The following is a 25,259-nucleotide window of genomic DNA, read 5'->3' on the forward strand; positions in this document are numbered from 1 at the left end:
AGTGGACAGCTGTGGGAGAACCACTGCCTGGAGTCAGGCGAGCTCCATGCCCATCCTGATCTATGCTACTCAGCTATGCCAGCCAGAATCCTGGATGGCACCACTGTGGCCCAAGCCTCCCTAAGCTATTCAGCACTGCCAGCTTCCCCAACAACAGGGGTCACCTTCATGCAGAAGACAGTGTGCCTGGTGCCCCCCAGTGCTGTGACCCTGTGTGATTCTGCCACCTGCAGACCTCTTCCTCCCAGTGCTCTCCATCCCCACTCTGCCGCCTTAGTTCAGCTCTCCCCATCACTGGTCTGGACTATTGCACTTGAGTCCTAACTGGCTTCTCCACTTATTCGTCTCTGCACTGGGCCAAGTGGTCAAAATACTTCTCTGCTTTAAACCCTTTGAGGAGCCCCCAGTGCCTTCAAAATAGAACATGGACCTCTCCACTCAGCAACGAAGACCCTCTGTGACGTGGCCTCTGTCTCTCCCCGGCGTCATCTCCCACCCTTATCCCACTCACACCCCATGATCCTGCCACACTGGACCCCTCAGTGCTCCATGCTGTTCCACATCGTGTCTCCTCCTTAGCTGCCTGGCAACTCTCATCCTTCAAGCTCCAGCCCACAGGCAGCTCCTGCAAAGCCTGTGCAGACCCTGCTGGGCCACCACTACACCTAGCACAAGCCCCTCCCTGCAGTCTTCCCCCAGCACTGCCATTCATTTTGCACATCTGTCTCTCTTCCCGCCTTTAGCCGCTTTACTCCTCCCAGAAGACCTTCATTTGCAGGCCATGGGAGCCTAATAAAAAGCCACTGCCTGAGCTCAGGGCAGCACCCCTGGATTCACTTCCTGCCCCTACTGTGAATCGCCTCTGCACAGGATCCCCCAGACCCTGACCTACTGGGCTTGGCATCTATCACTCATCATCTCCTGGCTGTCCATGAGACCTGAGGGTGAGAGACGCTGCTTGTCTTACTGCCCTTCTGCCCCAGCTCAGTTCGGATGCACAGAAAGTGCTGAATGAATACTTGATCATGGGGGGACCAGCAAGCCTCCTGGACACGAGGACTGGGGCTGCCAAGAGACAACTAGGCCCTGGGTGGGCTGCTTGTGACTGAGCCAGGCGGCCACAGGATGCTGCCTCTGGGACAGACGTCCTCTGCCTTGCTCCAGCCCAGACTCCAGGCACACGCGACACAGGTCCCAAACAGGAAAGGGGGTCATTTATGGTCCCTCATATATGTGCTCCTTGAGGCAAGGGATGGAACCTGATTCACCTTTGGATCTTAAATGCCTGGGACCGTGCCTAGGACTGGAGCTGGGCTTTAGCAGGTATTCAACAATGGTGATTGCAGCTGGTTAGATCAGTGGTCGTCAAATTCCTTAGTCAACAGAGCCAAATATCAACAGTACAACGATTGAAATTTCTTTTGAAAGCCAAATTTTTAAAGAAACTATATTTTAAATATAGGTAGGTACATTGTTATTAACTTAATTAGGGTACTCCTAAGGCTTAGGAAGAGCCACTCCTTAGGAAGAGCCACACTCAAGGGGCCAAAGAGCCGCATGTGGCTCGCGAGCCGCAGTTTGCCGACCACGGGGTTAGACGGATGCATAGGTGAGTTGGCCAGTAAGGGTATAGACTGAAGGATAGATCTCTTCTGTTCCCTTCAACCTCCCCTCTGGAAAACCAGCGGCAATGGCTCGTGGGGTGTAGACCCAGGTGAAGCAAGAAAAAACCAGACCAGAATGTCACACCAGCTCACCAAGGAGGTCTCCCCTTTTCCAACTGGCCTCTGCAGTGAGACTGTATACCAAACAGCCCAGCGCCTGACTAACTCCTCGTACCATTCCCTAGTTTTGCGCATCACTCATCAACTTCTTTGGGCTGTAGTGTGAGACCGGAGGGTCAGAGACTCTGCTTGTCTTACTGCCCCTCTGCCCCAGCTCAGTTCGGACACACAGCAAGCGCTGAATGGATACTTGATCCCTGAGAGACCAGCAAGCCTCTTGGACAGGAGGACGGGGGCTCTCTCCTCATCGAAGAAGAAGAGACGGCCATCCTTTCTCCGGAATGTTCAGCCCCTGCAGAGATGGTGTGGCAGCTGTTTCTCAATCTGGGACAAATGTTCTGGATCAAGAAGGCCCATTAACATGCCTTCTCACCCAGGGTACTTGGGGAATGAGGCTTGGGGAGTCCTTGGCAGTAAATAATTAACAAATCACAGCTCAGTGGAGCTGCTGGGTGAGAAGGGGTTACGCAGGCCAGGCTAAGAAAGGAACCAGCAGCATCCTGACCCTTGAGGCCCAAACTCAGATGCCTTCCTGTGGATTAGGCGCTGGACTTAGAATGACCCACCCGTCCTGGTTTCCCAGTCCTGTCCTGGCTTTAGCACTGTGGGCCCAGCACCCTGAGGCTCTTCAGGCCCAGGCAAGCAGGGCCAGGGCCACCGAGCTCTGGGCCTCCTTTCCTCCCCTCCTCGCAGGAAGGAGCCCTGTGCGTGCCTCCCTGTTCGAGAGGCCTCACTCCCGCTTCCAATGATCTTCCCAGCAATCACCTTGACAGCCAGGGGGAATCCATGGCCAGTGAGAAGAGCCTGGGGCTCCTATTTTCCACGCTAGGGGTTAAATTGTGACTCTTGCTCTTTGAGCTGCCCCAGCTGGGCTCCCAAATCCCAAGGACATTACAGAGAAGGGAAGGGAAGCAAATGTACCTGAAGGAGGGAGACATTGGCAAGGCTGAGCCTGAAGAGGTAGTTCCTGTGAAAACAGAGACGGAAATCATCAGTCAAGCTGGGCCCGCAGCCCAGTCCCGGAAGGCAGCTGCTCCTGCCTCACACGCCGGGTGCCAGGACAGGTGCCGAGTGCAGAGGGTCTTCGGTAAGCGGACCCCCAAGAAGAGCTTCACCTCCCTTAGCTCATGGAATCCTCACAGCAGCCCCAGGAGCACGGAGAAAAAAAAGAAAGCCATTTTACAGACGAGGAAACAGGGTGGGTACATGGCCCAAGGACGAGTTAAAACCCAGACTTGTCTATTCCATGTGTCTGGCCACCCTGGCAGGTCCAGGAAGAGCCTCCACCATTTTCCCACCCCTGGAGCCTGTTTCTGTTCAACTTAAAGCCTCCTGCAGCTCTTGTAGGGACCCAGGCAGGCCACCTGCCTTCTCCCCTCACCCCCCTCCCGGACCCACTCCCCTCCTCAAACAGGCCCAGTGACTCTGGGTCTGACTTTCCCATGGCCACCTCCCTGGACCACCTGTCTCTTCATGCCCAATCGCCCCCTCTGCCTCTTCACGATGCTCTTCCCCACCGGGCTGCCAGACTCGGATTCCTCAAACACCGTTTTCATCAGATCAGCCTGCTGCTCAGAAACCTTAAGGAAATCTGTCCACATAAAACCCTGCACGTGGAATGTTTATAGCAGCTTTATTCATAATTGCCCAACCTGGAAGCAGCCAAGATGTCCTTTAGTAGGTGAATAGATTAGTAACCCGTGGTCCACTCAGAAAATGGAATATTACTGAGCGCTAAAAAGAAATGAGCTATAAAGCCATAACAAGCCACAGAGGGGCCTTACGTGCATATTACTAAATGAAAGAAGCCCATTTGAAAAGGCTGCATACTGTCTGATTCCAATTATATGACATTCTGGAAAAGGCACAGCTATGGGACATTAAAGGGGATCCGTGGCTGCCAGGAGTGGTGGTGGGAGGGAATGGATGAACAGGCAGAGCACAGAGAATGTTCAGGGCAGTGAAAATGTTCTATATGATGCCATAATCATGGATACATATCATTATAAATTTGTCCAAACCCAGAGGATGCATACCACCACCAGTGCACCATAACATAATCTGTGGACATTGGGAGATAATGATGTGCCCATGTAGGTTCATCAATTGTAACAGACTTACCGCTCCGATGGGGGAGGCTGCACGTGTAGGGCTGAGGGTATATAGAAATTCTCTGTACCTTCCCATTAATTTTGCTGTGAACTTAAAACTGCTCAAAAAAAAGAGTCTTGCCCAGCCGGCGTGGCTCAGTGGTTGAGCGTCGACCTATGAACCAGGAGGTCACGGTTCAGTTCCCTATTAGGACACATGCCCAGGTTGCGGGCTCGATTCCCAGTGTGGGGCATGCAGGAGGCAGCCGATCAAGGGATTCTCTCTCATCGCTGACGTTTCTATCACTCCCTCTCCCTTCCTCTCTGAAATCAATTAAAAAATATATGTATATATTTTTAAAAGACTCTTAATGATGATGTTACCTATTGAGCACACAGTGTCAGGCACTGCTGAAATTGCTCTGGAGCCACAAGGCCCCCTTGCATGGACCCGAGGGTGACAGAACCACTGGTCCGAGGGCCATGTGAGAGTGCAGGTTCACAGCATAGACCCTGGGGCAGAGGCGGGGGAGTCCAGCTCAGTTGCTTGTGAGGGACCTTCTGAGCACCTCAGCGTCTGCATCTAAAACGGATGTGGCTGTCTTTCCTCTTTCACAGGGTGGTGGAGACAGGGCAATGAATGGTAAGATGCATGTTAAGATGCTTTATTAATGTCAAGCAGATGTAAAATACTGGTTTTCCCTAAGAGTCTTCTCTCCTTCATACATCTTTGGTCATTCCTCTTTTCATTCCTGGAGTTTTTAGAAGTAATTGCTTTGGAAAGTTCTGGCCTCCCTCAGCTGTGCTGGGAAGAGAAATGAGGGGAGAGGTTGTGGAGTGGGCCAGAATGCGGAGGGGCCCTGCCAAATGAACCCAGGGCCTGGAGGAGACCGCTCGGGCTGGGGACTCCTCTTCCCCAGCTCTGGCTGCTGGCCCGGGCCTCACTCAGCTGCTCTGCTGTCCTGGCGGGCCTCACCCATGACCTTGGCTCCAGGCTCCTGCTGCCCCTCCCCAGCCGCCTGCCCTGAAGAGCTGCCCCGCCCTCTCCCTCCTGGCCTGGGGACAGATGGGCTGTGGCTCATGGCTCTGCCCCGGCTGTCTGCTAGGTAACACAGGCATCCAGCCACAGCTTTAAAGAATGAGGGGAAACATTGCATCACTTTTTTATGTTTTCATTTTTATCCCATCAAAAATCATTCATCACAACATCGTCGAGGTCTGCTCTTCTGGGAGATGAGAACAGAGAGAAATCTCTGTAGCTTGACCCACCCTAAATCCCTCAGGAAACAAGGCGGGGTGTAAAGGAGCAAAAATATGTCCCCTAGCCGGAATTCCAGAGGCCGAGGGGCTCAGAAAGGAGGGGGAAATGTGAAAGGCAGAAGAGGAGGAAGGAAAGTGACTGAAAGAAAGGGAGGAGAAAGAAGCCAAGGACCCACTTCATTTGTTTCCAGAGGTGCAAGGGGCAAGTCCAGGACTGGTTCCCTCCCACCCCCGATCCTTGGGGCACAGCCAGGATTGGGGGGAAACAAGGATAGGAAAAGGTATGTGTCCACCGTGTGGAGGAAGCCTCAGATTGGGTCAGGAAGAGCAGTGTGACCACAGGCAGGCCACCTCTCCTTCTGAGCCTCAGTTTCCGGGTCCATACAATGGGGCCATAGAACACCATCCCTGGGGTTCTTGTGAAGATTAGATGCGTTTTTACATGGCTGACTGCCTACATGTTTTAGATGCTTCACTACATACATGGTACGTAAGACGGTGCCTGGTGCACGGCCGGCACAGGATGAATGACAGCTTCTAAAATGTTTCCACACAGTCCAGAGCCAGACATCAGGGTTTTAAAAGTACATACAGAAAACAGATGGGACCTGAATGAGGTGGAAGGCTCTTATCGGTCATATTCCTGACTACTGCTGTTCGGCTGTTATGCAAGATGTTATCATTAAGAGAAACTGGGTGGAAGGCTTATGGTTTGAATCCCTCTGTGTTAGTTCTTACAATTGCATGTAAATCTATGAGTATCTCAAAATAAAAAGTAGAACAATTACTCTCTTAGCTGGAAAATGAAATCCATACTCTTGTAGACTTGCCCATGTACAGATTACCTCTGGGCAGACACACACACTCACCGCAGGGCGTGCCCCCAAGGAGGGGTCCTGCTTGGAGTGCGGAGGGGTGGCCCTCCTCTTCACTGTATACTATTTTGTACCTTCTGAATGTTATACCAGAACACATAGCACCGATGCACTGTGACTGGTTCTTTTAAAAATAAAAATTAACCCGGCCGGAGTGGCTCAGTTGGTTGAGCTTCATTCTGTGCACTGGAAGGTCACTAGTTCAATTCCTGGTCAGGGCATATACCTGGACTGCGGGTTTGATCCCTGGTAGGGGCACCTATGGAAGGCAAATAATCAATGTTTCTCTTTCTCTATCCCTTCCTCTCTCTAAGCATGTCTTCAGGTGAGGAATAAAAAAAAAAAGTTAGAAAATAAATAAAAAGTGAAATGCTTTCAGCCCAGCTTCGCCATAGCCCTGTGAGGGTGGCAGCACAGAGACTGTAACCCAGACCTTACAGATAAAGAAACTGAGGCTCAAAGGTGAAGATCAGCCCTAGCCAGTTTGCTCAGTGGTCAGTGTCGGCCCTCAGACCGAAGGGTTATAGGTTTGATTTTGGTCAAGGGCAAGTACCTCAGTCGTAGGCTTGATCCCCAGCGCTGGTCGGGGGTGCGTGCAGAGGCAACCAATCAATGTGTCTTTCTCACATTGATGTTTCTCTCCCTCTGTCTCCCCCCCCCTTCCACTCGCTCTAAAAAAATCAGTGGAAAAAAATATTCTCCTGTGAGGATTAATAACAACAACAACAACAAAGGTAAAGAAGATCACCCAGGACAAGAATGCAACTCCTCGAGTCCTAATCCAGAGCTCTGTCCTCACCTGCCCCTTGTCATACGACAGTGAGGGGACAGGAACACTCAGGAAAGCCCAGACGTCAAGGCTGGTCAGCCGCCTGGTGATCACCCTCCCTCAGCCCCAGAACAGCAGAATCAGGACCTCTCGGGTGGAGAGCGTCTGAAACATGCCACTGCAGGAGGAGGGACTACACGGGCTGGCAGAACAAACTCCAGCCCTGGGCTCAGCGGACCTGGGTTCTGTCCTCAGCACTGTTGTCATCTGGCTATATTACCTTGAGAAGGTCACCTTGCCCTCAACAGGCCTCTCTACCTCTTCATGTTCACATCAAAGGCAGTTGGATTAGACCAGCGATTCTCAAGCCTGAGTGTGCTTCAGACTCCCTGGAGGGGCTGCTGAAGTGCAGGCTGCTGGCCCCCCAGAGCTTCTGGTTCAGCAAGTCGGGGTGGAGCCCAAGGATCTGCCTTTCTAACAAGTTCCCAGATGTTGCTGGTGTGGCTGGTCCACTCTTTGAGACCCACTGGAATCACCCATCTCCGAGCTCCCTTCCCTACCAGAACTCATGGTCTATAATTTTGTGAGAATTATCTCCTCCTGCGCCACCCCACAAAGTCCCCATAAGTTCTCCCTAGAGAGTGTTATCCTTTGGATACTGGCCCTGGACAGTGGGAGTAACGGAGGTCAGGTAACAGGGAAGCCAGGTCCTGCCTAAAAGAAGCGCAAGGCCTATGTCCGGGAGTCCCAGGTGCAGGTGGCCGGCCAGCCAGCAGGGGGCTCCTGGGCACCTTCTCTGCTCGGAGCTCCCAGGGAGGGTGCCAGGTAGGCTGGGTCTGGCCGCATGGCAGGGACAGGGGACAGGAGGAGGCCGCTCTCAGTAACTGCCAGCCACCGAGGTACGTGGCTTGCTGAGATCTGGAGGTCACTTCACCCCCAACCACAAATGCTTCCTTCTGTGGGAGACAGACATTCAGGCACAGAGAGGGCCTGGCTGAGAGGAACAGGAGCCCAGGACACGAGAATGCCCACAGTAGGCTCACCCCAAACAACATTCCCTCCACCCAATTCTAAGCACCTGCACTCTTGACCCCAACCCTCCTGCCCCATTTTACCTGGCTCCCACGATGAGCTGGTTCCTGGAGGGATCCAGAGCGAGCTGGGAGAAGTCTCGGGCTCCAGGGTAGGTGAAGTTAGAGACCCAGGGCTTCAGGTCTGGGGAAGGGAGAGAGGCAAACACCCACTTACCATTGACCAGGTTACCCGCTACCCAGCACTGGACAGGATAATGGAAAGGTGAAGAATCGGTCAGCGTTAAGTCAGGGTGCAGCCAGGAGACCTGTGAGCAGCCAGCTGGGAGGGGGTGGGGAGCAGGGGTGGGGTGCTGTCACTGTTCCCGCTTTGTTCCCTAGCTCAGAAAAGGGCTCCACCTGCCCCAGCTGCCCAAAGGGAGACCTGTAATCACCCTTGACTCCCTCAGACCCTCACCAGCTGCATCAAACGTGCTGGCCAATCCTGACTGGTATACATCCAACTCTCTCTCTGAAACCCATCCATCTTGCCCTCTGCACCCCACCCCCCATCCAGCCACCAGCAGCTCTAGCCTGGACTGGTGCCAGCCTCCTCACTAGACTGGCTTCCACTCCTGCCCTTCCAGCCCATTTCCCATAGGGCAACCAGAGTGATCTTTCCAAAATGCAAATCCGGTTGTGTCACTCTCCAGCTGGAGCCTGTAAAAGCTCCTGGAGAAAAAGTCCCAACCCGTGGCCCCACTGTCCCCCCAAGTCAGATGCCTGACACAGCCATTATTTCGTGATCCATGGAAAGAATGAGGCTTCATCTTTCACATCCCCTTTAGACTCCTCACCCAGCCACACTAAACAGAACACTATGCACTTCTCCAATCTAGTCCACAAGAGCCTGCACACTCTCGCACTTCTGTCCTCCCTACTCCACCTCCTCCAAGAAGCCCTCCCTGATGCCCCCAACCTGAGTAAGGGGCTCCCATAGACCTCTACTTTACTGCTATCAACATCCCCATATCCCTGGGTGTCTATCCCAGTGGTTTGTCCTGGGGGACAGGGAAGATCTTGCTTCTTGGAGTGCCAGGCTTCTCCCAGTACTTGGCAGTGTTTGAATGAATGGATGAATAATCCTCAGCTCCCTTCTTTCTGTACAAGAAGAATCGGGTTATCAGACAAGGCTCCACAGAGGGTGGGCAAGCAGTGTCCATCCCTGTCTCCAAGGAAAGGTCTTCCCAGACAAGGCCAACACTTTTCATGGGCATTGGGTGGGCAGAGAGGAGACCGTGCAGCCCTCTGGGTGGATGGGCAGCGGTGTGGGGAGGGCAGGCCTGGGCAACAGTACCCGGATGACTCCTTCTTTCCCTTCTGTGGAGGCCTGCTTCTCCCACCTCAGTGCATGGCCATGTAATAGCTGCCCCTCACCCCTGCCTCATGGATGGGAGGGAACTGACCAGTAATGAGAGAGCCTTGAGCAGAGGAACATTCATGCTGATGGGGTAAAGACGAGGGGGGAATGTGAGGCCCTGTGCTTTCTCCCCACGGCGCATTAGCGACTGGCTCACAGGAGGCCCAAAGGAGTGTGTATGTGTGTGTAATCCAAGGGAAATAAATCATTGCTCATTATCCCTCCACTACAGAGTAAAAGCAGCCCTTCATTTCTGCACAACAGGCAAACACTTAATCGCTCACTGGAGAACTGGAGGTTTTACGAGTTGGATGTTTTTTAGAAAACTGTGTTATGCATAATTTAAAAAAAATAAGAAAGGAATTCTACAACAAAATGAAGCTAACCCCTTGGTTCTGCCTCTGCCCCCAGCAGGTGACTATGGATTGGCAACAATTGTCATGTAATTGCAATGACATTTTTGCAGTATCAGTATAAGAAGTAGATTTGCAGTCAGGTAGACTGGGTTTTTAGCTGACCTCAGGGCCCCTCTCAGAAATCCTGGTAGGATATTATACTACCTGAGAGACTAAGCCAAGGGTCCTCTTCCTCCAGGAAGCTCTCCTGGATTATTTCCCCTCCAGGTGATCTTATTTTGGTCTACATTCTCTCTACCCTTTCTGTTCCATTCACATTGTATGTTATTGTCACTCAATGTGCTCAAGTGTGTTTTCTCACGGGGCGGGGGGCGGGGGCAGTGTGAAAGAGCTTGCCCATCAGACTGGGTGCTCCCCCAAAATAGCAACTGGGTCACACTTTAATTCTCTCCCCTTCCAACAGAGGTATTCCAGATGTGGGCAGCCAAACAGGGCAAGAGGTGGCATGACTGGTCTGCAGCAAACCAGGAGGAACTCCATCTGGGGACTTCTCAGCCCAGTCTTTGCTGAGGTGGGTCCTTGGGGAGGAAGGAAGAGGGAGAGGAAACAGGGCAGGAGCCAGGATGACAACTGGGGGGAGTCAGGGGAGGGGCGGGTGGAGGCCCCTTCCAGTTTCTGTCCCTCTCCCCTAACACAGGAGGGGCCAACGTGGGCCAAGGGGAAACGGGGAGATGTGCAGCCCCGTGATCGGGGGAGCCTTCTTGGGAAGGCAGCCAGCTTCCTCCGAATAAACAGGCAAAGAGGGCCAGAGGGAGGGCTGTCTTTAAAACACCAAGCACGTCTGAGCTCCGTGTGCAGCGAAGGCTTTGGACAGCGTCTTTAAGAGAAAAATGACATTCTCCATGACGCGCCTGTGATTTTAATTATGTATAGTCAATTCAATTACCCACTTTGTGGATTAACCACTGCCAGCGTTAACTCCATACTGGCTTCTCCCGCTGCCTGGAAAGGCCATGCCGTGGCGAGAGGAATACTGTGAGGGCCAAAGAGAAACACAGGTGGCCCTGGCCGGTTTGGCTCAGTGGATAGAACGTCAGCCTGCAGACTGAAGGGTCCGGGGTTCGATTCCAGTCAAGAGCACATGCCTAGGTTTGTGGGCTCGATCCCCAGTGGGGGGCGTGCAGGAGGCAGCCGATCAATGATTCTCTCTCATCATTGATGTTTCTATCTCTCCCTCTCCCTCTCTATCTCTTCTACGAGATCAATAAAAATATACTTAAAATAAAAAATATATCTATTAAAAAAAAGAGAAACACAGGTGGGCCCCCCTTAAAAGAAACACACAGCAGAGAATGTAACCTTCCACAACAGGAGGATGTCAGCCCCTGCACCTGGCAGCTCCTCTGGGTACCGAGGGGTTATTCCCAGATCAGTCAGGTGTCCGGGGAGAAGGAAACTCAGAGCTACGGGGTTGGACGCCTACAGCTCGGTCGGAAATAAAGTGCAACATCTAAGGGAACCCTGGAAGCCAGGGGTTGTGCTGGGATGGGTTACGGCAACTTCTCTAGAACACGGTGTCACCCAGAAGACAGTCCATCACTAGTCCCCAGTGCATACTCAGCTGTTCAGAAGGGTGTGGGCAGACAGCAGGACGGGCTAGTCCTGGTCCAGGACCAACTGCACTGGGGGCCACCGGGGAGTGACATTGAAGAAGCAAGGAGAGGCACGTGAGTACCCAGAAGAGACTCTTGCTCACCTCCGAGGCCCCACTGGGTCCCATTCTGTGCCCGGCGTCAAGCAGGGCCCAATAAAAAGTTAGCGAGTGGACAGGAAAAGCCAGAGCTGTCAGGATGGGGAAGGGGGTGAGCTGGTGGAGGCCAGGAGGGCTGGGGAGGAGAAGCAGAGAGGACACCACTCCGCAGGGCTGCCGGTCCCAGACGACAGACCGTCTCCTCTTGCTCGGAAAGAAGGGAAACCCTCATGACTCTATGTCACCATCGATGTCACCCTGAGCCCCATCCCCTCATCCTGAAAGGGGTGCGGTGGCAAGTCAAGTGATTTACACGTGAAGATACAAAATGGTGTCAAGGAAGCCAGGAACTCAAGGAACACATCTCCCACCCCCTGCCATCCCCACCCCCAGTATAGAGCAGCCTGGCTGGGGGACAGGGGTCCGCTGCGCTCATCCCATTGTCCCTGCCCCACAGTCAGCTAGTAGTGCCCCTGGGAAGCCCTGAGGAGAAATGTGGTATTAGGAGCCGCCACAGGGGAGCCCTCTGTGAAGGGGACAATCTTCAACCCTCAGAATCTGGCTCCTTCTGTCCCCCACTTGGTCCTTCCCTTCAGGGACAGCCACCAGCAGCACCTCAGCGGCATCAGAAGTCTGAGGGTGTGCATGCTCAGTTTTGTAGGCTTAAAGGGATGGTTAATTTACCATAATCCACTTAAGCCTTCAAAGCCTGGATCCCCGCTCAAGCAAGACAGAGAAAACAGCACGGAGAAACCAGCTGGAAAACCTCCCCAAGACAGGAGACAGGAGCAGCCCGCTGCTGGGAACCCCACACTTCTAAACGCCCCAGCCTTCCCCCCACAGCCCCCAACTCCTATTCCTAGGGGTCCCCAGCCCTCAATCCCATGCCAGCCTCCGACTCATGGGTTTATTTTTCTGTGCTGGTTTCCATCTCTTTTTAAAAAATATATTTTTATTGATTTCAGAGAGGAAGGAAGAGGGAGAGATAGAGAGAAACATCAATGATAAGAGAGAATCATCGATCGGCTGCCTCCTGCATGCCCTCCACTGGGGATCGAGCCAGCAACCGGACATGTGAACCTGGGACCTTTCAGTCCGCAGGCCAACGCTCTATCCACTGAGCCAAACCAGCCAGGGCAGCGCTGGTTTCCATCTTGCCCCTCCTGACGGGCTGTAGCATCCCAGAGGACGGGCTGCTCCTCCTGCCTGGCACCGGGGGGGGGGGGGGGGGGGGAGCGCTCCATCCCTCTGCCTGGGCCGAGTCAGGAGGCTCTGACTAGTCTCCCCAACCCTCTGCACCTCGGCCCGCATCTGTCAAAAGGGGTGGTGGCCTTGCCCTGCCTCCCAGCCAGGGTTATAGTGAAGGGGAGACAGGATAGGTGTTTATCAGACTTAAGGATCTGGGGACCCCTGAGACGACATCAGTGTGAGCTCCCGCGAGGCAATGGATCTGAAGTATTGATGTGATGTAACACCACCAGGGTCCCCCACCCTGGCTCCCAGGTCGGGGGAGAACATCCAGGAAGCTCCCGTATTTGTTTTTGCTTTGTTTTTAGATGATCATCAAACGTATGTACTAATTTTAGAAACTTAGTGAAAACTGATAGACCCTCAGAGTATGCCCAGCGATTCACACATCCCAGCTTGGGAAACACTTTAGCTGGACGCTCCCATGCCCTCCCTTGACAGACCAAAGGAGTTACCAGTCACCAGGGCCCCTTTCCCAGGGGGTTCCGAGGACCCCAAAGATGGGCATCCCTGCAGCCGTCTTAGAGCAGAAGGAGGCTGTGCAGAGATCACGAGGCACTTCCAAGGAATGAGTCATCCTCGTCTTCCCCCCAGAAAAGCCAAGAAGCAGAGCTCATGCTTCCAGAAGAGCCAGAGCTGAGAGACCGACCAGCCCTCGGCAGCTCACCCAGGGGGTCCACACCTCTTTCTCCAGCAAAGGAAGGCCCTGCCTCCCAGGTAAATATGAGAGAAGGGCCTGGACACATTGTCTGGAGACTAAAGTCAGACCCATCCCGCCCACGGCTGCTGTCCTTACGCATCTGAATCCTAGGTGGGACTGAGCCCTTCAGACATGTCATTGCAGAAAGAGCTGTACATGTACAGCGTCTCTCACCTGCAAAGGCCACGGTGGGGTGTTCCCTCAGGGCGCACAGCTGCTGCTCACGGCCGGGATCGCTGGTGACATCCTGGGAGCTGGAGAGGTGGAAGACCAGCAGCATGAGGCTGGGCAGCAACAGGGTGGCAGCCAGGGGTCCGGGGAGCACCATGGTGGGCCCCTCTGGGTCCCGGCTCCCAGCGGCAGGCAGGCCGGGGAGGACCTGCAAGGCAAACATTCAGGCTCACCACGTGCTCCCTCGGCAAGGCCCACTTCTCCGACATTCCTCGTGGATGTCAGTGGCCCCACAGGTTTGGTTTTTGTTTGTTTAAATAAATTTATGTTACTTAGAGTTTATTCTGCTCTAGAAATACAAAGTTATAGATCATAGCTTGAAAGCTAATTTCCCTTGGAATGGTATTCTACACAGAACTGACAAATTATAGAGCTTTTCCTATTATGATCCCAAATGGCTTAAAATTTGTTTTAATGATAAAAGTGGTATCTTAGGGACTTTAATAAATGGAGCTAGGACGAATGAATAGCCAGTTATAAAAAGATAAATTTGGGCCCATAACTTACACCTTATACTAGGAAAAATTCCAACTGGATAAAAGATTACATGCTAAGAATAAAACCAACAAAATACTAGAAGAAAATGTGGGCAGTAATCTTTATAACCTTGGAGTGGAGAACCATGACTCAAAATCCAGAAGTTAGTATAGACAATATTTAACTACATAAAAACCCACAAACTTCTGCATGCCTCCCTTTCCCCCTACCCCCTCAAAAAACAATGTTAAGCAAAATCAAATAACAAACTGGAAAAAATATTTGCAATTCATATCACAGACAAAGGGGCTAATATTCCTGCTATGTAAATAACTCCTGGGAATCAAGAAGAGAAAAAGCAACAGTCCAGTAGAAAATGAATATAAATGCAAACTGGGCTTAAAAACATGAATGACACTTATTCTCATTCATAATAAGAGCAACGCAAATTAAAACTTAGCCTAAGATACCTCTGCTCACCTATTGGTTTAGCAAAAATCCAAGTTAGACCACTGCTGGTGAGGCTGTGGGAAAGGAGGCACACTCATGTACTGCTGGTGGGTGTGCAAAATGGCACAGCCGTGGCGGGGCATCTGGCAAAACAACAGAGGCGCTTACCCTTTGACCTAATCGTGGGAGTCTAGATCAGTGCTACTCAGAGTATGGTCCACAGGCCAGTATGCACTCTGATGACTCTGTGGCAAGATTAATGCAGACATTGGAGAGTAAGTGTTTAAAAACCTGCATAGTTATTTGAGAGAATACTTTTTTTAAAATTTATATTTTATTGATTTTTTGCAGAGAGGTAGGGAGAGGGATAGAGAGTTAGAAACATCGATGAGAGAGAAACATCGATCAGCTGCCTCCTGCACACCCCCTACTGGGCATATGCCCGCAACCAAGGTACATACCCTTGACCGGAATTGAATCTGGGACCCTTGAGTCCACAGGCTGACGCTCTATCCACTGAGCCAAACCGGTCAGGGCTGACAGAATACTTTTTATGTCTATTGGATCTAATAACAAAATATTTGGGCTTTTATTTTGCAGGTTGTTTGTGTTTGGTTTTGTTTTTTCCAATTCACTTCCCTAGGGATTCACGTTTATCACATTTTACATGATCATCCCCCTGCGACAGGCTGTAAATTGATAAGTAAAACCTGTTTCTTCATCACAGGTTATCGAGAAGCACAATAGACTACAGAGGCACCTGCACATCTGCAAAGTCAGGGAGGCACACGATAATTCCGGTGGCATTCTGTGAAGTAAGAAAAGACGGGTAACAACCCAGTACCTGGATCTTTGTAATGGGATACTGTGCAGCTCTGGAAAAGAATGAGGTTTTCTCTAGATTTTAATATGGAGAACTCTCCAGGGATATTAAGTGAAAAAAAGCAAGGTGCACAACAGGGTAATAGCATGCCACCTTTTGTGTAAAAAGAGGGTAGAGACAAGAATATATATTTCTATTTCCTTATCTTAGCATTAACATACACTGAAAAAAAATCAAACCAATAAAAAATGGTTACCTATAAATAGCAAAATCGTGATCTGGCCTTCTCAATATAAACCTTTTATATTATTTTCATTTTTGAATAATAAATATGTCTAATATTACCTAGTCTATTAAAAATTAATCCTTTTTAAAAACTAGTTTTGGTTCCCTAAACCTTCTAAGAGGGAGGCTGGATAGCTCCCCTGCGGCCTCCCTTACACCATCTGAACCAGCTCCCAGCTCTCCTCAGAGGCCATCCACTATGTCACCAGGCTCCCTGGGCCTCAGGCCTCTCACTGCATGACCTCCTGGTGTCACTTTCCTCATCTGTGAAATGAAAGGTTAAATGAGCTCAGGATTTTCCAGAGGGTGCATGGGGGAACCAATCAGAATCACTTCCACTGGGGGTGGCGGCCTGGAGCCCCCAGGTGAGTGATCCCAAGGGGATTCTGCCAGCCTCCCTGAGACTAGGCCCCTGGGGTTCCGTCCCTCTCTAAGAGCCTTTGCTCCCAACCCCTCCTCTCTCTTCCCCTCCTACTGCCACTGCCCCACCCCAGGTCTGGAGAATCACAGTAGGATGGGTTCTTCCAGGCCTAAGCTTCCTCACTCGTGTGTGAAATGGCTAACACCCTCTTTGCCCTTGCGTTGCTGCAAGGTTTCAAAAGAATATCCCCATGACCACACAATGTGTGTGCCCAGGAGTGCCCCCTTCTCCCTTACTCTGCCCCATCCTGCTCCCAGGGGCAAAATCAGCTCCCTCCACAGATGTAAGTATTAAAGGAATTACTATCTTTAAAGGGCCTGGAACCGTGCCTGGCAGACAGTGGGCACCCTTTAGTGAGAACTCTTCTGATGCCCTAGAGGTATTTCCTTTTGCCCTTTGACCCCTGTGCTAGATGCCTTCTACCTGTCCCTCCACTCTCTCTCCTCCTTCCTGCTCTGTGCCTGAGCAGCATCCAGGGACCCCTTCCCTCTGTTTGACCAATGGTGGGGGGAGGGCACTGGCAGGACATAGGAGAAGGGAGGGTAGAGGGAGGAGGCAGCAGAGTGTGCTCCTGTCAGAACCCTGGTTCTAGCTTCTGTGCCTCCAGGTTTCAGTAATCATCCCCTCTCTCCCTCCCCCCTCACACCCAGGGGTACCACCGCCTCCTTACCAGCCCCTTCACCAGCCCCAGAGACCCACGGTGAGCACTCCCATGTGGCTCCGGATCCCTCCCCACAGCTTGGTAAACCGTTCTTTTATTAAACTGCCTTCCCTCATCCCAATTTGCGCCATCTGTTTCCTTGGGGTTACAACACCTAATTGGTGATATTCAACGCATATGCAAATATCATCTGACCTTAGCTGGGCTTTTCCTCTCAGCTGCTCAGAACATCTAAGGCAGTGGTTCTCAACCTTCCTAATGCCGCGACCTTTTAATACAGTTCCTCATGTTGTGGTGACCCCCAACCATACAATTATTTTCGTTGCTACTTCATAACTGTAATTTTGCTACTGTTATGAATCGTAATGTAAATATCTGATATGCAGGATGTATTTTCATTGTTACAAATTGAACATAATTAAAGCATAGTGATTAATCACAAAAACAATATGTAATTATATATGTGTTTTCCCATTGTCTTAGGCGACCCCTGTGAAAGGGTCGTTTGACCCCCAAAGGGGTCGCGCCCCACAGGTTGAGAACCGCTGACTAAGGTATTAGGACAACTGCCCTCCCCTCATTATTCCCAACCCTCGCCCTTCCCCTGCTCCCTTCCCAGGCCTCCTGCCTCCCACCCCAGGTCTGACTACCACCCACACTGCTCCCAGGCCTGTCCCTTGGTGTGGCCAGATCCTGAGCTCTGGGCCTGAATTAGGAGCACATTCTTAGCCCCTTCCCTCCCCTTAGGTACTTAAAGTACCTAACTTCCATACTTATGGTTTTTATGTAACTATGTCTTCCAAGGCCCTCCTGATCAATAATTGCTAGATTAAGATCCCTTCCTCCACCTGGGCTCCAGCACAGTGCTTCTCTGTTTGAGGAGAAAGGAAGGCGCACAGCTGTGAATGGGGGTGGGTGAGGTCTGAGGGCCGGACCTGGATTCCAGGTCTCCTCCACTCAGGTGAGGGGGAGAGAGAGAGGAGGAGAGAGCCTGGGCAGCAGATGGACGTGCATACAACACACAGACCGGGGAGAGTCGCCCAGAGGTAGAGAGAACGGGTACTGGTCAGGGAGGAGACAGGATGGGCATTCCAGTCCTTAGGAGTGCAAAGGGGGACTCGGGGGATGACTTAGGAATCCCACAGGGGGCTCACACACACCCTCTTTTGCCATCATCTTCCAGGACCTCCTCTGCCCTTGGCAAGGAAGACCGGAGACCCTAAGAAGGGTGCAAAGGAGGGACAGAAGGACTCGGGCAGCGAGGCATGGGCTGGAGTGTGGGTGCTAATGGTCAGGACAGAGCTCAATGAGCCAGGGCTTGCAGCTTTGCAAACGCCAGCAGAACAGGGGGTGCCACACTGGAAAACAGAGTGGTTAATCCCCCAATCACTGAGGGTGTTACAGGGACTGACTTTTGTTGTTGTTGTTAATCCTCATCCGAGGATATTTTTTTCCATTGCTTTTTAGAGAGAGTGGGAGGTAGGGAGAGAAAGAGAAACATCAGAAACATTGATGATGTGAGAGGGACACATGGATTGGTTGCCTCCAGCAACTGCCCCAACCAGGGCCAGGGATAGAAACTGCAACTCAGGTCTGAGCCCTGGACTGGGGTTTAAGCCTGCATGGGACCCTTCGGTGTGTGGACCGACACTCTAACCACTGAGCACACCAACAAGGGCCAGGGTCTGACTTTTTGAGCAGACTTTTAGATACTTGATGTAGGGGGAGCAGTGACTTCCCAACTCCCAAGAATTCCCCAGCTTTGGAAACTATCCCCCCTCCATCCACAGGTCAAAGGCCCCTGGCACCTCATATAGACACCATAGCTGCTGCATCAAGGATAGTCATGTTGTTAAAACAGACCAATCAGATGCCCTCTCATGGCAATTTTGGTCCCCCCTTCCTCCCCTCCAGGGTCCGGTCAGTCTTTCCAGAGGATCTAGGAAAATGTCATGTGGACAGGTGGGGTGGCCATCTTCCACCGGTCACATGGGCTGAGGAGAGGAGCAGAGATGACTTAAGGCAGTGACAGGCGACAGAGCAGAAACGTATAAGGGATGCTGATAGCCTTCCACTCCCAGTTCAGCCCTTTCCTGAGGTCAGACTACGTCCTACTGCCATGAGCTAACCCGTCCCGGATCCTGTAGTGAAGTTTTGCTGAAGGCCATCAGAGTGGGTGGTGTCAGACCAGGAGCCGCCCACGCAGCACTGCCTCCTCACGTCCACTCCTGCCCTCTCCTCCCTGAAGGAGCCTGGGTGTGGGGCGGGGCAGTGTGCCCTGCTCAACGCCATTCCCAGCCTTTCCGACAGGGTGGCCAGTGAGGGGCGGAGGAAGTCACGGTGGGGGTTTGGGGGAAACACTCTGAGAGGGCTCGCCTTCTTTCCGCCTGGCCTGCAGGTGGGGTGGGCGGGGCTGCGTTAGCCTGTGCTGCTTTAAGTGACGGTCAGCCGGGTGGTAAGGATGTGGGACCTGGGATAACGCCTACCTCACAGAGTTGTTGTGAAGATTAAATGAGTTATTTTGTCTACCCGGCTTAGAACAGCACCTGCCCCTCAACAGGCCTCGTATAAGGGTCGGCTGTCATTACTACTGTTATTACTAGAGACTCATTCACTCCTGCTCTGTTCACACCCTTGCTTTTCAGGTCTCAATTATCACTAGCCAAGTACCATTCCTATCCCTACAGTTTGGGTTCTCATACGTACAACCAATTCTCCTAAGACAGACAAGAATTTCTATTTTTAATAGGTTTGTCTGATCTGATGTTAAAAGAATCCCAGAATGTCTCTTCTGGCGGGGCGTAGCAGAAGCCGGCCAACGTTCCTGAGGAGTGTGGAGTGCCGTGGAAGTTCTGAGCTCGGGGGACTGCCAGACCTACGTGCAAATCTGTTTCATCACCTGTGTGAGGAGGTTAATAGTCCACCCTGTCTTAGTGAGAGAGCTCATAATGCACCCAGAAGGGAGACTGGCACAGAGGAGGTCCTTTATGAAACATGTTTGTATACATGTATTCATATACATAAAATATTCCACTAGTTACCGGGTGTCTGTCTCAGGCTCATTTTTCATTCATTTACACATAACTTCACTGGATGTTTACTGAACACCTGGTATGTGCTGGGCCTGTATAGATGGGGAAAGTGAGGGAGGGGAGATGCCCATATGACATAAGTATGGTCCCTGCCCTCAAGGAGCTTATAGTCTAATAGAGGAGAGGAGACATTTCCCCAAGGAACACTGTGTCACAGCCAAGAGAATGACCGCCTGGGGCCTGGGTCTGGGCGGATAAGGGGACACAGGAAACCTGTGCTTGGCCCTGTCTCAGGGCCCGGTCCCTGGCTCAGCTGCAGGATGCTCGCTCCAGGAGTTGGAGGAAGGGAGGCACAGCACCAGCTGACTCCTGCTATTTCAGGAAACCCCCAGTGATAAGGAAAGCATTTTCCCAAATCACCAGCCAGAGTTTCTATTGCCTTCTCTCCTGCTGCTGCCCCAATTCCCTGTAGTCCTCCATATGGGGTCACGCTAATGGTGCCTGGAGGCATGTGAACGCGTGTGCATGTATGTGCGAGAGGATGCACACCCACGCAGGCACCCCTGGAGGACGCCTTCTCTGGGACTTCTCCAGCGCTCACTCTCCCAGCACAGAGAGTGGGAGAAGGATTAGCTCAAACTGTGGCAGGGGATGACATTGCTGCGTGAGAGAGAAGGGCAGAGGGCCAGGTCAGAGCTGTTGGAAGGAACTCCTGCTCGTCTCTCTGGGGCAAAGGATGAGGAGCATGGGGTAGAGTGTGTGTGTGTGTGTGTGTGTGTGTGTGTGTGTGTGTGCGCGCTGAATTTCCCATGAACCCAAATTGGCCTCCCAACAGGCTCCCCCTGCACAACTGTGCCCTCCCCTGCTAGCCAGAAAGCCAGCCTTCCTACTGGGAGAGGCTGAATTGCCACGCAGAGAACCCTCAGATCCTTCAGGCTGAGGATGAAGAAGGGGTCCCAGCCCTCCTGTAGGCTCCAGGGCTGCAAAGGAGATGGCAGCAGGGCTAGACAGAGTAGGCAGCAGACCGGGAGGGGTCTGAAGAAAGATGCAAGCTGCCCTGGGCAAGGGCAGGGAGACGATGCAATAGGATGGAGGTCTAAGGTGCCTCGCCTGGAAAGCAGAACTCAAATACAATCTTGAAGAAAAGAAAGGGGAACTTCCCCAGGCATCAGGACAAGAGCATTCCAGACTGAGGGAACAGCGGATGAGGGCACAGGCAAAGACCTGGTTGGCCCTGGGCCATCCTCGCATAATCCATGGAGGCTGGAGAAAGGGACAGACAGAGATTAGAGGGAGATGAGTCTGGAACAGAAGACTGAGGCTGACTCATGGGAGAGTCTAGTGCAAACCTAAAGCTTTGGGATGTTTTCTTCTGCTGAAAAGGAGGACACGTTGATGGTTTAAGGCGGTGGAAGGATGGGGGCGGGTCTGCGCTTGGGGAAGTTAAAGGGCAGCGGAGCCGAAACCGGTTTGGCTCAGTGGATAGAGCGTCGGCCTGCGGACTGAAAGGTCCCAGGTTCGATTCCGGTCAAGGGCATGTACCTGGGTTGCGGGCATATCCCCAGTAGGAGATGTGCAGGAGGCAGCTGATTGATGTTTCTCGCTCATCAATGTTTCTAACTCTCTATCTCTCTCCCTTCCTCTCTGTAATAAATCAATAAAACATATTTTAAAAAAAATAAAAAAAAATAAAGGGCAGCGGACAGTGGGAGGGATGGGTTGCAGGGCAATCCTCAGAACCAGAATTGATTGGGTGCCTCTTCCTCCAAGAGAACCCAGCCCCACACCAGGAGCACGGCTGGATCTCGGCCCCCAGTGCTCCCTGTGGAAGACATACCAGCCCAACTGCAAAAGATGGAGGACCAGGTAGGGGAGCTGAGCCCTCAAATTACTGGCTGATAAAAAGGCTGTAATCAGACAGGAAAGAACCATCTCTGACCTATGGGGCTTGGCAAACACGGCTGCCATGTCCTAAGAATGTGCCAGGCGCTGGGCTAAGCTCCTTCCCTGCAAGACCCGGTGGCCATGGGGCAAGAAAGCCAAGAAGTGCCTTGTGATGGCCATGCTCAGCTGACAGGAAGGAACAGAGGCGGGTGGGGCTGAGGAAGGCGCCCAGGGTCCCAGTGCCCATTAGGAACAGAGGGATCTGCACCCCAGACTGTCGGCTGCAGAAGCCCGTGCCCTGGGCCCCGACATGCATCGTCCTCCTTGGAGAGAATGGGCCCGGCTCACCTTCCGTAGCCCTGGCTCCAGGAACTCCCCAAGCAGCCTTAGAAGCTTAATTTGGTTTCCTGAGTTGGCTTCCTGACCAGGATGAGCGCTTTCGAACTATAAATTATTAAACTGACTTCCTGCTGCAAATGAGCCTCCTGTGAGTTTGGGGTGTGGGAGCAGCTTTTCCAGGCCCTGAGCGGCTCTGGAGAGAGAAATTCCATTGGCTGCTGATGGACAGAGGGGAGTCCAGAGGCCCAGCCCAGCCCAGCTCACAGCAGGGACTGCCTGGGAGGCTCCCCAGCCCAGGGGACAGCCAGGCCGGTGTGGGGGCTGGTGTGGGGGCAGGGACCCAGATGCTTCCTTTTGTCCCCATCTCAAGCTTGGCCCTTGAGCCCTTGAGGACTTTGGGGAAGGGGGCTCAACGATCCTCCTTCCTGGGTCCCCCCCCCCCCCCCCCCCGCCTCCATTCAAAGTCTCCACTTGGCTGCCTGCCTAGAAAAGGGGGAGAAAAATTGAAGGAAAAGAAAAGAAGAGGAAATAGGGGGAAAACCAAGAGCAGGAGAGAATGTATTCTGTCTGCAACTTAGTGGGGAGGGGACGGTGTGGGGGCCCCTCCCTCCCTCGCCCTCCCCCCCCCCCCCCAGGGCCAGAATGCCATCTTCCCACCCACCCATCACTCACTACTTGGGGGGCAACGTTTAGCCAAGCCCAGGACAAAGATAAAATTGAGATGCAGATTCCTTCCCATTGCTCTGAATAGAGCAGATTGGATACGGATTTTCCCCTTTTCTTCCCATTTAGACCATCTGGGCGACTGGGGCCCAGAGGGAAGGTTGGGACCAGGTGGGGGAGGGAAGAGGCTCTGAAAGACTGCCCAGCACGTTCCAGCTCTGGAACCTGGGGGTGAGGGTGCGGGTGCCACCTCCACCCACCCCCTTTCCCAGGGGCAAGTTCATTCCCTGCCTCTGAGCTCTGCTCTCAGGTCTGGGCTGGGCCAGACCCCGCCCGGCTGGGTCCTCTCCTCTATTTCCTAGCAAACTAAAAGTCATGTGCCTTTGTCACATCAGTGTTTGGCAGTCCTTCCTGCAGTCCCCCCTCCCCCCGGCTGCAATTAAAAGTAAAAATGTGATCCCCAAAAGCTTAATAAGACGAGCTCTGAAAGATCATTTGGTTCAACCCTGTGTTTTACAGGTGAGGAAACTGAGGCCTGGGAGAGAGTATTGAGCAGGAAGCTGGTGGGAGAACCAAGACTAAATAACAACAAAAGCAACAACAAAGACCATGTTCTTATGCAACAGGCAGTGTTCTATGCTCTTTACATTTATGCTGTTTATCTTCAAAGTAGGGGCCCAGTGTATGAATTCATGCACCTTGAAAGGAACTGTGGGCCGACAGACGACCGGTGGGCACAGGGGCAGGTCTTGACCCATCCTCCGCATCCCCGCCCAGACCCTCCCGCCAAGGTGCTGTCTGCCAGCAGCCCACTCCTGCCACCACAGCTCCCATGCACTGACAGCGCTGGCCCCGCTCACACCCGCTGATGGCACAGAGCGATTGGGGCCAGCGCCAGCAGTGGGTGTGAGCAGGGTTGGTGCCATCAGCGGGTGCGAGCGGCGGCTGCTGCCCCAATCACCCCACAGGAGCAATCAGGGCCAGCAGCCACTGCTTGCACCCACTGATGGCGCCGAGAAGAGATTGGGACTGGCGCCAGGCACCGGCAGCGGGTGCAAGCAGTAGCTCCGATGCCAGCAGCAGGTGCAAGTGGGGCCAGCGCTGGCAGCAGGTGCGAGTGCCAGGAGGGACCATGGTGCACAGGAGCAAAGAATTTTCAGGTCAGCACACGTCATAGCAACCGGTTGTTCGGTTGTTCTGCTGTTGGGTCTATTTGCATGTTCGGGTTTCGTATATATAGATAACCTTGTGAGGCAGATACTGTCATCATCCCCATTTTATGGATGGGAAAACTGAGGTACAGGCCAGTTAAGTAACCTGCATAAAGCCAAACACATAGAAGCCAGATCCAAACTGGGGCAGTGGGGCTCCAGACCTGCCCCTTGCACAGTCTCAGCGGACCACACAGGAACATGGCTTTACTTGACATCACCTGTGAGAGGAGCACAGGCCCAGTGGGCGTCTTGCCGGGGCTCGCAGGCTGCTCCAGCAATCATTTGCAGATGGGGAAACCTCTAAAGCACGGCCACACCCATTCGGTATTTCTAATCATGGAGTCCGGACTTGCTGCTGTGAACAGCATATGTCAACACAAGGTCAGAACTGAAAAGAATAGAAAGGGAATGTTTATATCACTAGGGAAAATGAGCAAATGGGAACCTCGTGAGGGTAACTTTGTAGGTGACGACACGCGCGTGGAGGAAGGCGACCAAAAGCCTGGGGAAGAGAACGCTGGAGGGAGAAACCATGGGCTGGAAGCAGGACCCTGCCTAGCAGCTGCAGAGCAGCTGTAATGGATCGCAGTAACTAACACGTTAGATTACGGCTTGCACAGGTAAGTGCTATGAATGGTGCTGGTGGTGGTCGCACTAAGGTGGTATGACGATGAGTAGGGATTTCTTTTTTTTTGTTTTGTTTTCCAAACATTCTATAATATTTTATTGTTTTTGCAATGAAAACGAAAACAAAGGAGGCTTGCCTGCTTTAATTGCTGGAATTAAATGCTAAGGATGTTGCTAAACATAAATCAAGCTTATCTAGTCATTAGAGCAGCCTCTTTTTTCTCCTCCCCATGGGCCAGCTCTCTCCGTGGAAGCATTCTGCTATCAGAGAGTCCATTGCTATAGAAAATGAAACTGCTTTGGAAACCATGCCTACAGCTCAGAAGCAGACGGCAAATCCAGCGGACGGCCTGGGGTTTCAGTGACAGACCCACTTGCTCAACATAAACCCGTGTGGGAGGGCCTAGTCCCCTCACTCTCTGGAGCATGGCTCCTCGGCACCAGAGAGCTGGTTCTGCTCTTCTTCAAAGAGCTTCTAAAGAGATGGGTGGTGCTGATGGCTGCAGGACAGTGTGAATGCCCTTAACGCCACTGACCTGTACCCTTACACATTGTTAAAATGGCCCTGGCCAGGTGGCTCAGTTGGTTGAGCGTCATCCCATGCACCAAAAGGTCGCCAGTTCAATTCCCAGTCAGGGCACATGCCTGGGTTACAGGTTCGATCCCTAGTTGGGTGCATACAGGAGGCAATCAACTGATGTTTCTTTCTCACATCCATGTTTCTCTTTCTAAACCGAATAAAAACATATTTAAAAATGTTGTTAAAATGCGTTGGTGGGAAGGTAAGATGGTGCAGCCACTATGTAAAACAGTATGATGGTTCCCCAAAAAATTAAACATAGAATTACCATATGATCCAGCAATGACTTCTGGGTATGTACCCCAAGAAA

The 25,259-nt window shown here is 52.3% G+C and overlaps 1 protein-coding gene across 1 annotated transcript in view; it reads right to left on the reverse strand.

Annotated features, from left to right (window-relative positions):
- SEMA5B (semaphorin 5B) overlaps nucleotides 1-25,259 on the reverse strand; it is a 115,691-nt gene that overhangs the window by 25,586 nt on the left and 64,846 nt on the right. The window contains exons 2-4 of the mRNA XM_036351839.1: nucleotides 13,437-13,641; nucleotides 7,894-7,993; nucleotides 2,706-2,751 (exon numbers count right to left, since the gene is read on the reverse strand). Coding sequence (XP_036207732.1) covers nucleotides 2,706-2,751; nucleotides 7,894-7,993; nucleotides 13,437-13,590 — 300 coding nt within the window. The 5' untranslated portion in view covers nucleotides 13,591-13,641. The remainder of the gene's footprint in view (nucleotides 1-2,705; nucleotides 2,752-7,893; nucleotides 7,994-13,436; nucleotides 13,642-25,259) is intronic.

The sequence above is a fragment of the Myotis myotis genome, unplaced genomic scaffold, assembly GCF_014108235.1.
Source record: "Myotis myotis isolate mMyoMyo1 unplaced genomic scaffold, mMyoMyo1.p scaffold_m19_p_2, whole genome shotgun sequence".
NCBI classification, from domain to species: Eukaryota; Metazoa; Chordata; class Mammalia; order Chiroptera; family Vespertilionidae; genus Myotis; species Myotis myotis.